At 36.3% G+C, this 14,010-nt stretch overlaps 1 protein-coding gene across 1 annotated transcript in view; it reads right to left on the reverse strand.

Moving 5' to 3' along the window:
• PLXDC2 (plexin domain containing 2) overlaps positions 1 to 14,010 on the reverse strand; it is a 268,004-nt gene that overhangs the window by 75,145 nt on the left and 178,849 nt on the right. Inside the window, exons 5-6 of the mRNA XM_048295506.1 lie at positions 5,174 to 5,296; positions 2,218 to 2,336 (exon numbers count right to left, since the gene is read on the reverse strand). Of these exons, the coding sequence (XP_048151463.1) occupies positions 2,218 to 2,336; positions 5,174 to 5,296 (242 nt within the window). The remainder of the gene's footprint in view (positions 1 to 2,217; positions 2,337 to 5,173; positions 5,297 to 14,010) is intronic.

The following is a 14,010-nucleotide window of genomic DNA, read 5'->3' on the forward strand; positions in this document are numbered from 1 at the left end:
TCAAAAGATTTACAGATCATTAGTACATTACTATTACCACTTTAAAAAGTCTCTTTCCTTAGTTATGTGCAATAGCGCTAATGTTTGGTAATTCCATTCAGTACAGGAATAACTCATGAAAGGGGATGAGTTCAAAGATTCAGCAGTAGGAAAAAAGCACATTATTCCATTCGCAAATTACAGTTTTCTGTCTCAAGATTAATGAAGAGAACATTAATAACTCGTACCCACAAAAGCAATGTGGTTTTGGAGGAAGCTTCCAGTAGTGTAATGAGAGCAAGCAGCCTGTGCACTGTAGCTCAGAAATTGTCTATCCATGGATTAGATGTCATACTTGCCTGCAATTCTAGGAACGACTTGTGGTAAAGGAGCGGCCCATTTACTCCTGTCTTCCTACATGAATAATGTTTTCCACTACCTGACACTCTGCATCATCATTTGCTTTTGTGAAAAATGTACACAAGATACTTTCAATTTAGAGCAGCAACTTCCATCACCCTTATTAGATCCATTTTGCACAGGGCTGGACAGTAACAGGAGAGCAGTGCATCTCATAACCAGGAATAGAAGTCTCCTGAAAATGTCACCATTTTAATGTCAGAATACATACACAATTCTTGACAAATTTATCTTAAAACTAGTGTCCCTCTGCACCTCTCTAGGTCTTGAAGGCAGGAAATTTTCTGCAGTCTTTAGAAGCTTTTGCTTTTCTTTAAAAAGGTTTCAAGAACAGGAGATAACCAAAGCTTTTAGTGCTCACTCCTTTGATCAAGTATAATGGGGCTCCATTGTACTAAGCAGAGTAAAGCTTACATGAAATCAGATTCAAAATGCAAATAAACTGCATTTTCATAGATGAAAACTGTAGCCTGTACCTAACATTCAGAAAAAAACCCTAAGCAGGCCTTGCATCAGAGTGTCTTTCATAAGACAAAGAAAGTCATGTATGTGGGCATACCAGAGGTTTCTTGTTTCTACAATACTCATCCAGTAAGAACATCTTGCAGAAGTACTTTTTCCAAGCTACAAAGGCATCTGTCTTAAGTGAAGGTATGACTGCTGCTAGTAGAAAAACTCAGATCCTTGTCTAGCTTTCTAGTGAAGGGCAGAGGAATGTTATTATTTCTGCTTCATTAAAGGTGCAAAACACAGACATGAAAAATGTGCCTGAAGGCTCACAAGTGTTTTATAGCAGAGAGAGAAGAGAAAAGAGATTTCTCCAAGTCTGGGCAATTGGTTGTATCTCTGATTACAGTTTCTTACCATAAAGAGGATAACTGAGACCTGCATCTTGAAGAGAAACTCACAGTTTGCATGCCAAACAGATTAAAATAACAAAACGAAACAAAACAGAACAAAAAACCCAAACCAAACAACAACAACAAAAAACCAAACAAAAAGAAGAAATTATTTTGTCCCTAGAGATTTTTCTACTTTCTGATTCTGATTTGCATGAATCACAGAATCATAGAGTACCAGAAAAGGGACCTCAAGGATCACCTGCTCCAACCTTTCTTGGCAAAAGCACTGAAATTCAACTAGGCTATAGCTTCCAGAGCTTGAGCAACTCTAGAAAAAAAAAAAAATCAGTCAAAGCAACAACTGGAATTCTGAAATACTTGCAGAATGCACAAGAGCCCATTCAAGACAACATATAGGTGCTATGAAGGCAAACCAAATGGCCTCAATCTAAGCACTTTTATCACCAAACAGATGGGAAACCTCAGAGCTAGCAATACAAACCAGTTATTTCTTGTTTCAAATACATGAACTTTGAAATATGTGAGTGCCAAAAAATGACAGCTGCAGGAAAAACGTGACCTTTTCACAATAGCCATTGATTCTAGACTATTTTGAAATAGGTCAAAATTGGATAAACTAATTGAAAAAATTAGATCCTATCTTTCAAAACCCAAGGGAAGTTTACTAAAAAACCAGGAGTTTACTAAATACTTAACACTCACAACCACCCAAAAAAAGTTCAGCTGAAATCCAGAATTAGCACATTTGTGTCATGTTGATGGTTTTAAAATCCATTGTATGAACATCACTTTTACAATAGAATATAATTTTCATCAAAATAGTGATCTTTTAAGCAGTATAATGAAATGATCTTATATAATTGATTTTTCAAATCCCCTCCAAAAATGTAGGGAAATTCCTGACATGTATAAAGTAATTTGTCCACTTAAATGACAATTCTCAGACCCAACTTACTTCTTTGTAGCCGAAAATGATACGCCCATCATTGAGAAGGGTGGCCTGAAAAGTGAAACTCCCCAGGTTGTAATTATCCTGCAGATGTACATGGTCCCACTGGACAACTAGCGCTGTGCCTGTGAACCCCAGAGTGGGGGTAAAGAGGCAAAAGGAAGAAAAAAATGTGAGAAATATATTAACTGACTGTAGGAAAAGTACTTAACTGCAGTTACTTGAAACAAGAATAGTGATTTGTCTCTTTTTAGCAACTTTCAGTTCCGCGCCTTGAAATGCCAAAGATATTACAAACACAAGTTGCAATTGAAATCCTCTTCAATGTAGACACCACAGTGCCACGCAAGCACCTCAACTACTGCTAAAGCAAGAGTGGTCAAGTAACTTGTTTGAAATTGCACAAGAAATCAACAACCACTAAAGGTAGGATCACCAGTTGGGGTGTGCTGCCATTACCACTTCTATGCAGTGGTTTTCTTTACACGATATACATAAATCCTGATGACTTTGAAATGTGAAGTGCTAATAGCATTCCCTGCTCACTAAAAGTTATTATTTCAAGAATTAAGATTCGTCCATTAACTATGCATTAATTAAATAGCTTTATTTTTTTTTTTTAATGAATGGTGCAAGCCCTTGCTGATGTTCTGCAAATTGAAAAATATTAGGTGTTGGCAATAAATAAATGTAGTTTAAATCAAACTCACTAAGAATTCATAGATGGGGTAAATAATGAGTCTGGTATGCAGAGATTTAGTTGAAAGAGCCTTGTTAATATTCATGGCAGTTCACTGGCTGAATATCTACTTACCACACTAAAAATATTCCTCAAGCAACTTGCACACCCTGTGAGCATGTTTTACAGATGTTGAGACACTTATCACTGAAACTGTGTTTACTGAGAATAACATTTTCATCTTTATACGCCTTCCTCAAAACCTTCTCTTTTTTTGCAGTAATAGGAGTTATGTGCTTTGATTCACACTTTAATTCCCTTTCTTCCTAGAATGTTCATGATACAGTACATATTCAGCTCAATATATTTTTGATAGACCCTTGAAAAATCCTTTGTTACAGATCTGTGCTGTAACTGTCATGAACACATCTTGACAGTGGTTGTCATGAAACTATGAGCATGCAAATTTTGGGTCCACACTGCACCAAGTCCAACACATTGTCCCTTTTGTCTTTCCATATAGTAGATACTCATTAATTGTGCACACAGTGCACAAATAGTGCATTTTTTCCTTTGTGAACACATTCATTAACGACTTTCTGAATATTTATTTGATTGTATTAAATTTTGTTTTAAATGTAAATTAGCTTCTAAAATTATTAGAGCAAGATTAGCCAGAATTTCTTCTAGTTAGTCACTGATTACTTCAGATCTATGTGCACCTCAGAACCCCAAGCTAAAATGGAAATCAGCTGCCACCCAACCTGTTGTCTCATCCCAGGGGCTTTTATGTAGATTTGTGTGTACCTAAGTTCCTTGCAGTGAACTCCATCAGTAAGACTTTGATGGATTCCCACACTCTGTGCTTGCCCACTACAGATGCTGCTTTATGGCAGAGCACTTACTCATGGGGACAAAGCACGGATGAGTAAGAAATAAGGTGCTGAAGATACAATCTGCTCAGTTCCTTTTTACTTGTGTTAAGATAGAAAATTCTTTGTCCTAAAGCCCATGGAGCTCAAAAGATGATGTATTACACATGAAAAGGTCTCAAAAATCTCAAAGTACTGTTCAACCTTGTCATGAAAGCCATGTCATACAGCCTGATACATCTGGTGTGAAGGTTGCAAGTCAGGACTATAATGAGAATTAGCAACATCTTCTCCAGAATCCTCAGATTCTTCAAATAAAGATGAAAAATCTCTGGCCATAATGTTAAATAATTTAAAAAGAGAAAATTATATCTTTTTCTGTTTCAAAATTCTTCATGCAAGGAGTAGGATTTTCTCATGTAAGTATTTTACTGGATTTTTAACAAACAAGTGTTGCAATGACTAGATTGTAAGGAAAGGTTATGACTAGGTGTAAAAGCTATAATACATTTTGATAACTGACCTAAAGAATAAAAAATAATATTGGAAATATGAAATGTTTTTGAACATGCTGGAAATTTTTTCTTAAATTCACTATAAATAAACATACATAAAATGGCACAGGTGTACCCAAGATGATTTAGGAGTCATGGATCTCATGATATTAAGTCATGATACTAAACTTTCTAAGTTTTAACTGCCAGTATAGTTGATCACTAAAGGCCTGAGGTAAGACACCAGATGCCTTTTAACCACACAGGCTATGTTTCTAAAATATTGATTATAACTGACTTCAAGAGAAAAATATCCACACATTCAAGGGCTTTGAAACTTCTCACAGAGTTTCAAGTACAACACTGCAGCTTGCCTTTTCCTCTTTCAATCTTTTTTACAAGGAACTGTTGAGAACTCTTGGTGTAGATGAGTGTATTGGATTCCAATTCTGGGACTCCATGAACACTTAGTCATTGACAGGTTTATTAACCTTATCCCTGCCCTGCTTCTATGTATTCTTGCTATTGCACTCCACAAATGCTGTTTTCATTTTAGGTAGTGGGCAGATGGTATTCACTATATATATTTTGAAGTAACAGAATTTACCCTGTTATGTAGGACAGATTTTTCCTTTTAAAACTGATAAAATGCACTACTAGCTTGACTTTATGTACTTCAACATCCAGAAGACATCTGCTCGATAAAGAAAAGGCATTCATCACTCTTTACTGTGTTCAAAATTAATAATTACTTATAGATGTCGTCACATGCTTTATACAGCCTCTAAAATAAGAAAAAAAAAAAGAACAAAAAATTTTTAAAAAATCCTCACTGTTTCCTTCAAAAATAGTTATTTAGGAAAATAAGAAGAGCCAAGGGATACAGACACATTTATTTATCAAGGACTGCTACATACCATTATCAAAGTATCTGACTGTTGAATTTCTTGACACACTGGGGTCAAAATTTGCCATTAAGGGTGCAATATATTGAGTAGCTGTTAGCATTCGATGCACAACTTCTCCAGTATATATGAAACCTACAATAAAAAAAAAAATGAGACCATTTCAGTAAATTCTGAAAAGATTTAATAGAATGGCAGGTTGAGTTAGGCATTGCCAGATCATTAAAGGGTCATCTGAGAGAAATTAATCCCACCACAAATTTTACAGTGAATTATATAAGAGCTAAAATTTCAGAAAAACGTCTGTGATGGCTGCCAAAAAAACAAGATCCAAAATTAATAATGGAACAAATAGTTCAAGAAGGTTTTGTATAGAAATAAAAACAGTGAAAACTCAAGGAAGAATAACTCCAGTTAAGGGCAAAATGCAAGTCTGTGGCACTACGAAAATAAGCCATTTACCACCAGGCATATTCCATTAGTGCTTTCTTCCATCCTTTCCAAAAATCTGCAGTTTGTTTTGCTCATGCTCTTTGTGACCTCTTTATAAGTTAGTCTAACCCTTTTTCATATTTCTAGAGACACAGAGTAAGGGACTATTTCAGACAGGAGGTGACAAACTTTAAAGAAAAAAAAGTCAGATGAAGAGTGGAACAGATAAGACTTTTTCAGGATTATAAGGCAAGTGACACTTCTACTACATTCTCTGCTGTGTCAGGTTTCACTAGTCTGCCCTATTCATCCCTGAATCGACAGTAGTCCTCAGAACAACAGTAGGCTTCTTTCATCTGAAGTGCTCATCCAAAACCTCTTACTGTTTGGAATTGGAGTCCTTCCTTTGGAAGAAGACCAATCATCTATGGTGAATACAGTAATCCTGCAGTTTTCTTCAAAGCAAAAATCAGTGTATTTTAATGGCAAGAACCTTCTTCTATTTTAAACAATAAATGGTCTACAAATAAACCTGTGTTGTTTAGGTTTGCCAACTCCAACTGGCGAATGGAACTAATTACTTTAAGTGCCCCAGACCAAAGCTTGACTTAAAAACTCCCATTGCCCTAGAATAAGTCTTTTTGTTACCCCTCGCCTTTAAGTTAATTTGAGCTACAGTCAGATCTTTAAAACTGAGGTTTGCATTTTACCTCTCCTCCTAAAGTGTTTACCAGATGGTACCTGATGATGTTTTTGCTTTTTCTACTTCTATTGATTCAGTGACGTATATTCCAACAGCAAACATCTCAACAACCAGAACAATATTAGAGTTGAAAATTTTCTAACATGAAAAATGTTATTAGAAAGACATATCAAAGAAATATAATTCTTTACTGGCAAATTATAGCATTATTTTAAACACTATTTATGCTGGTTTATGTTTCTTTTTCCATCTTCAATCATATTGAGAGTCTCCCTCTGCAACACGTTTCATTGCCAAGCCCAAGAGATCCTTTCTTCTTACATTTAGTATCATGGCAATACAACAGTGATGAAGGAGCCTATAAATCTAACTCTAAAACATGATTGTGAAGTTCCAAAACCAAATAAGAACCTGATCAAAACTGCTGTTAATGTATAGCATTAAAAACTACTAGTGTGCAACCTCACTTTCTTAACAATATCTCCATCCTAACCACTGTGAGATGAGAGGGTTCATTAACAGATTTCTTTGATATTATATAGGAAACCTCTGAGTGCATGAAAAAATAAGTTTCTGGAGTGCTTTAGGCATCCTTCTATTCCTGTACTCTTCTGAAATATGTAGTTAAATGCTTGACAACAGCTCATGGAACTAGTTCTAGAAGTCATAAGTTGCTATAAACAAACAGATAAACAAAGTGATTCTCTGGAGTAATTCTCCTGCATGACTGCTTATAGTTCTGTGAAGTCAACTCATGTGGTGGTGATAGGAGACCTAAGAAAAAGTCAAGTGTGTGGAAAATAAAACAAGATTCACTTGCAAAGATTTGGCATCTGCCAAAGGGGTGACCTAGGACTGGAGCTGTTTTTTCTTCATTTAAAACATATCTATGTATTCAAAAGATACAGTATGTTAATATCTGGGCACTCCCTAAGTACTAAATTAATTCTTAGGATTAAACAAAAACTTTTTTTTTTTCTGTAGGGGGCAGAGGGGAAGATTGGGAGGCAGATTCCTCCAATTGAATATCTAAAGACCACTTCTCTCTTTTGGTAATTGATAGAGAGAGAGAAACACCAGTTTAAAAAGAGAATCTGCCCACACATATTTACAAGTCATTTATAAATGTAAGTTTTCAGAATACACAAGTCTGGCTAATTTTATTCTATTACTTATTTTGGGATAGCCAACTACCTTGTTAAAGTATAGTCCCTGAAAGGCATTTTTACTATTTCCTACTTATTACTGTTTGCTGCTAATGTCATTCCCTTGATGAATAATCCCTTATGCTTATTTAGACATTTTTAATATGTTTGATTTCACAGAAGTGTATTTCATATTATGTGTTGCTTATTATCCCTGTGGACATGTCCACACATCTTTTAACACAGTTGTGGGTAGGTCTATACCTTTGAAACCATTCCTCAAAAATATTTTGAAGATAATACAAACAAAACCTTTGAATCTATATTCATATATTATAATTAGCCTTAACAGTTCACTACTTATTCATCCCTTGCACAATGATCCTACATTTACACAGTTTCCCTTTCATGCTTTTGTCCCATTTACAGTATAAATGTCACCCTTGTAAGTAATAATGAGGCAGATACAATAGGAAAAGAAAGGACTTAATTGTGCTGAAACACATAACTAAGTAAATCAGCCCAAGTAATTAGTAACCACAAAGCGTATTTCGAAGTGTTTGCCGGATGCAGCTCTACTATAAACAAAAATGGAAAGCAGGAGGTGGATGATAGCTGGGAAGCAGGCAGGCCTTGCATGAAGATCATTCTAATGAGAACTCCAGTCATGCATTGGAACAACTTGAAAAGAAACACAAAGTCATTTCAAATCATCCCAGAGGTTCAAAAGATGAAGCCACCGTTGACCATGGACATTTTATCATTGCAACTATGACTTAAAAAGAGCAGCAAATGTAAAATTAACTTATTCTGGAATGGAATTCTGCAGAAAATTGGCTTATGTTATCTGCGACCTAATTTTCTGACAATGCTAAATGCTCATGGTTGATTCATTTAGTCAAGGAAGAATTTTTCAGACCTGCAATTTCCTGAACCACTTAATCTCTCCTTTGTGGGAGGCATTGGTAGAGCTCTTTTCCAAAACTCTCCACAGGCTATACCTAGAAGAATAATATGCTCCTAAATACTGGAATGAAGACAAATGGGAAAAAGTGCTCAGCATTTTGTAAGTTTAATATGTACATATAAATTTAACTAAAACTAAGGCTGAACTAATACTAAAACCACTTGTAAATCAAGAAGAGTATACTTCTAGTTCTCAGTGTACAAATTTACACTCACACAAATGAAAAAAAAAAATATAACCACTTAAGCATGAAAGTACAGTCCCACTTGATGTAGGACCCTGACTTGATTTAAAAATGCATTTTATGTCTGAATTTACCCATTCCAAAATATGCTTCTTATTTGTTGCACACTAACATATTAAGTTTACAAAGAAAATTTGATGTACAAGGTTACAACACTCTGCACATGAGATTTCTGTGACTTCCTTTTTTATATTCCTAACTGTGCACAAACTCAGTATCACTTGGAAAGTTTTTTGACAGTTTGCCAACAGAATAACAAAATATAGTTTCAAGGCAGCACAGGCAATGAGTCCTTTGAAATTGCTATTGTGTGTCTAAAGAGAGGGTAGGATATGGGATATGTAGACAACAACAACAACAAAAAAAGAAAGATCTAGGTTGATAACCATCTTATAAGATAGCTGATAACTAACTTGTAAGATAAATCCTTGTCTCTCTCTGTGGTGGCTTGACTTTTGCCATCTGCCCCATGTCCACCCAGCTGCTCTCTCAGAGCCCTTCCTCAACAGGATAAGGGGACTAAATAAATTGAAAAAATGTGTGTGTCCAGACATAAACACTTGCCAGTTGCTGTCATGGGCAAGAAAGAATTGACTTGGGGAAAGTTAACTTAATTCACTGCCAGATAAAATAGGTTTGCATAGAGGGAAAGAAAGACAGATTAAAACACCTTCCCTCCACCCCTCCCTTTACCCCAGGCTTAGTTAGTTAGTGTCACTCCTTTATTCCCAACTTCTCTACCTCCTCTTCCCCACTGAGCAGTGGATGGGGAATGTGACTTGTGGTCAGTTCATAACACTTCATCTGTGTCACTCCTTTCTCCTCTCATTTTTTTCCTATTCCACTGCAGATCTTTCCCATGGGCTGCAGTCCTTTAGGATAAACCTGCCCCAGTGAGAATCCTCCACAGGCCGTGGTTCCTCCAGGACATTTCCACCTCTCCAGTACGGGGTCCTCCAGAGGCTGCAACGTGGGTATCTGCTTCAGTGTGGCTCTTCCACGGCCTGCGAAGAAATACCTGCTCCAGCCTGGTCTCCTCCACAGATGCTTTGGTGCCTGGACAACCTCGTCCCTCTTTTCTCTCCTTGGCATTCACAGTGTTTTTTCTCATGCTTTTTGCCTCACTCCTGACATTGAGGTGCAACATTTTTTACCCTTTCTTAAATAAGTTCACCTAGAGGTGCCACCAGGGTGATTCACGGGCTCAGCTGTCCCCTGCAGTGGACCTGTCTCTGTCCAGCCCCTCACCTGCTTCTATAGAGGCAGTCACACAACTACCTAAACATTACCACAACCTCTAATACAACCTAAAACTTAACCTAATATTTTGATCGTTTTATATATTACTTATGCCATATTTTACCTAGTATGCAAAAATAACATTATTTACCTGAATCATTGGAATTTCTTGTATCTTGTTAAGAGTTTTTAAAATTTACTTATTTTTAGTTTAGTAATTTTATAGTAGAAGATAGGTGGAAAGTTGCAGCTGAAACAGCACTTAACATACCAGTCTTACTCTCAGTAATTGTTAGCTCTTGCCCAGGTCAGGTTACTTACACTGTATAATACCTTTTGTCTTCCAGAAAGGAAAAAATGTTCTGGCAAAAAGAAAATAAGAGAGAAAAAGAACCATTGTGTCTGCTGGTGCTAAATAACAGCAGTGAAATAAGTTGATGTGAAATTATACCTTCAAATAGCCACGTCATTGCTTTCATAAAGAGCACATAAAATTTATAATTGATTGATCCAGAGTGGCAAGTTTTCTCTTTGGTTGAAAGTCTAGGGTGATATAGGATTTTTTTGTAATTGTTTTGATTAATGGTGCTGAGAATTTTGACTAGCATTTTATTTTCAGGATGTTTCTTGTTTTACATCTCACTGCTTCTGACATACCACATTTTTATCTTACATTCTTTTTCTTCTCTTCAGCAGTAACAGTAAAAACCTGATGAATCTATTCTTGTTTCTGGAAATAAACTACACAAGAGACATTTACATTCAATGGAAAGATGGCAAGATATGGGGAAATAAAATATCAGGAGTAGTGTTGCTCATGTATTTTTTTGGTGAAGCTGAAAAGTGTTGCATAGGCTTATAAAGGATAGCCCAAAACACTGCACTGTTTTCAACTATGCTGAAATGTGCTTTGCCTGTGCTTTTCCTGATATTTCTCCACCAACTATTTCTTTATTAAGCAAATTCAAGAATATGTTATGCTATTAAGCCCCTAAAATACATTGCAATGCTGAATTCTAGAAACAGATAATGCAATTTACTTTCACGCCTTGTCCTATATAGCCACTTTAATTTTTCTTTGATATTTCAGTGAAGTAAGCTTTAAGTAATGTCATTTATCCCCAGATGGCTAATTTATTGTTATGTCTGTAGAAGACTGTTATCATCACTGTAATTGACTGAAGATTACAGTGTAATTAAACAAAAGGATAACAGTAACTCCAGATCCCTCAGACAATCCATGAAAGTTAAATACCTTAATGAGCTTTCAAGATCAGTGTAAAATGAACCAATCTCTCATGCTACTTTATGATTTTTCCCAGCCTTCTGGGAAAAATGAATTAAAGAGAGATTATACATATTTTTTTGCTTTGCTTTTGCTTGACTAGATTGAATGTCTAACACATTTCTTCTTTTGGCCTGAAAAGTGGGCTATCTGAAAGCTAAACCCCAGAAGGCATGGGCATAACAGTGTTTCTTAATTGCATAACCTTACAAGGTCTTCCTGTGAATCTGTGCATGAGGGTAAAAAGAAAAGCTACCCACAATTCTCTTACTCTTCTCTGTACTTCTGTGTTATCTTATGTAGATATTTAAAGGCCAGAAAATTAGTTTTTCACCATTATTTTTCCTGCTGCTTTGTTAATACTTAAAGCAAGCATTATCTGGAAAATTTGAGAACGTGCAATGTATGACATTGAGTAAATGTCAGTAAGTTTTCCAGCTTGCTCTAGTTTCTCTGCTATTCACCCTCTTTGTGAAAAGTACGTGATCCCGTGGAATATAATCCATTCTGATTAATATCCTATTCAGCTCAATGAAGGAATTTAGGGGATAACATATTGTGAAACTCTTCCAGTAGATGTTTTTCTTTTGACATGCCACAAGACATGCCTTGTCAGGAGACTGTTAGATACCACTAGGTAGAACATGGGAGCAAGAGGACTTTTAAGTAAGGACAATGATGGACAGCAAATATAAAAAACTTGCAAATATAATTGTAACTGAAGTGTCTGTTCACATACTTTTAATGACTCTAAATTGCAATGCTCTAAACTTCAGGAGAAAGAAACCCAAATGTTATGTAGAATCTAATGACTTGTATCTGTTCCTCTCTGATCATTCACGTACTTCCTTAGAGAAAATTCTTGGACAGAGGCATGAAATATGTTATCTACTCGGTGAGACACCACCATGTGATAGCTCCCAAGGGCCTCTCAGCTTCAGGCAAAGACCAACACAGTTCCTAGACAGGCTGGAACCAGACAAAAGAGGTTGATAGGAGGATTATCTCAGTTGGGACAAATATCATAGCAGCTGTGTCATTGTAGTATCTTTGGCGCTGCTGAATCCTTGGAAGAGGCTTGAATAGAGCTGTTAGAGGGAAATCTAATTTTGCAGTCTGTTTCTAGCATTTTGCAGTCTGTTTCTATTATTTTGCAGTCTATTTCTGCTATTTACTGGTTGGATAAAACATCTTCATGCCTGAACAGCTCTTGTCATCAATAAAAAAGTTTGGATGGTACTGGATGGTTTTTGGATGGTCTTTTAATGTTTGAAGACATTTAATATAATGGGTTTCATGTTTGAATCAAACTGTTGTAATATCAATACAGATTTTTTTCTTTTGCTGCTGTCTCTCTCCTTCTATATTGCCACAGAGTCTAATAAAAATAACTGTCATAAGCTTTTATGCTTGCTCTGCTTATTCTCCTCTTTCTTCCATCTAACTTTTAAAGTTATTTGTTACCTGATAAATCACAGGCAATTTGAATCATATGATGCACAGGAATTAAAAAAAAATGAAAGACTTTCTGGTCATGATGAAGTCATTATTCTCCAATGTTTCAAAAAATTCAGTAATGAAAAGAAAAATAGAGTTAGAAAAATGCTCAATGCCATCAAACTGGGTTGTCATTCATTCTATAGAAGTTTGAAGCAACAAGGTTGCAGAAGACAAAAAAAAATTTTTCAAAATTTAAAAAGCCTTCTTAAAATTTATTCATAACTGAAAGACAGTTTGGTGGATGTCTGGGTTTCTACTGCAACAAATCAATGTTATTTGAAATACAACTTTGGGGGTTTTATGTAGAGTCTACTTCCACACTCATTGTATAATGCTATTGCATGCTTGTATTAATCCTTCACAAACTACTTAAGCTACATTCACATAAAAAAACAGCACACAGCATGTCAGGGAAGACTGCAGAGGCTAACATGAATCATTAGAGAAGTTTCAGACACCATTAAATTACATTTCACATACATACATAAAAAAATAACACTGAAATAGCATGTAATGAAGGTGGTTTTTATTCTATCAGGAACTTTTCAGAAGGGATTTTAGCTCTGTGTTGCTCTACTGTAAACATCCTGCCACAACTACATGCTGTCTGATGCCTTGTTCTCCCACCACATATGTTTGTGCTGGACAGAGTTCAGAGAGGTGAGGCAGCATGGGTTTGCCTCAAGCAGAACTATTCAGCAGTGAATGTACAGCTCAAAACAGTGAGATAGCAGCTGGTAAATGTCCATGTGCAACTTGGGCTTCAGGGGAGGCAAGCTATGTTTGTGTGTTTCAAAAGAGGTTCTTCTTCATATGTGTTACTCAGTTAAAGGTTGTGTGAATATAAGCATATTAACCTGTTCTCTGGTTCAACTCTGCATCCCAAGAAGACTCTAATGCAGCCACTGTAAAGGAAAAGCAGGTAGCTCTGCCCCTTTCTGTCATTTTGGCCTGATGCCCAGGACTAGATACATGACTCATCAAATTTCACCACCAATTCATTTCTCATCTTAGTGAAATTAATGGCAGGCAATGCTTTGAATGAGGAACCTCTACCCTGGATCAAAAGTAAATAAACCCCAAACCAAACCTTTTTGATCAAGATCAGTTTGCCTGTCTATCTCTTGGTGCAGTGGACAAATGTTGTGTAGGCAGCAAAGGTGGCAGGCTGCAGGTGGTGCAGGTGGTGAGGAACACACAACAAGCAGGGACAACAATACCCAGCCAGATTTGTAACAGACACACTGTATCCTGAAGCTGAGACAATTTTGGTCTTGTCCATTCTTTGCCTCCTTTGTCCACTTGTTACCTCACAATCATTTTGGGCTACGCTC

Source organism: Corvus hawaiiensis, chromosome 1 (assembly GCF_020740725.1).
Source record: "Corvus hawaiiensis isolate bCorHaw1 chromosome 1, bCorHaw1.pri.cur, whole genome shotgun sequence".
In the NCBI taxonomy this organism is placed as follows: domain Eukaryota; kingdom Metazoa; phylum Chordata; class Aves; order Passeriformes; family Corvidae; genus Corvus; species Corvus hawaiiensis.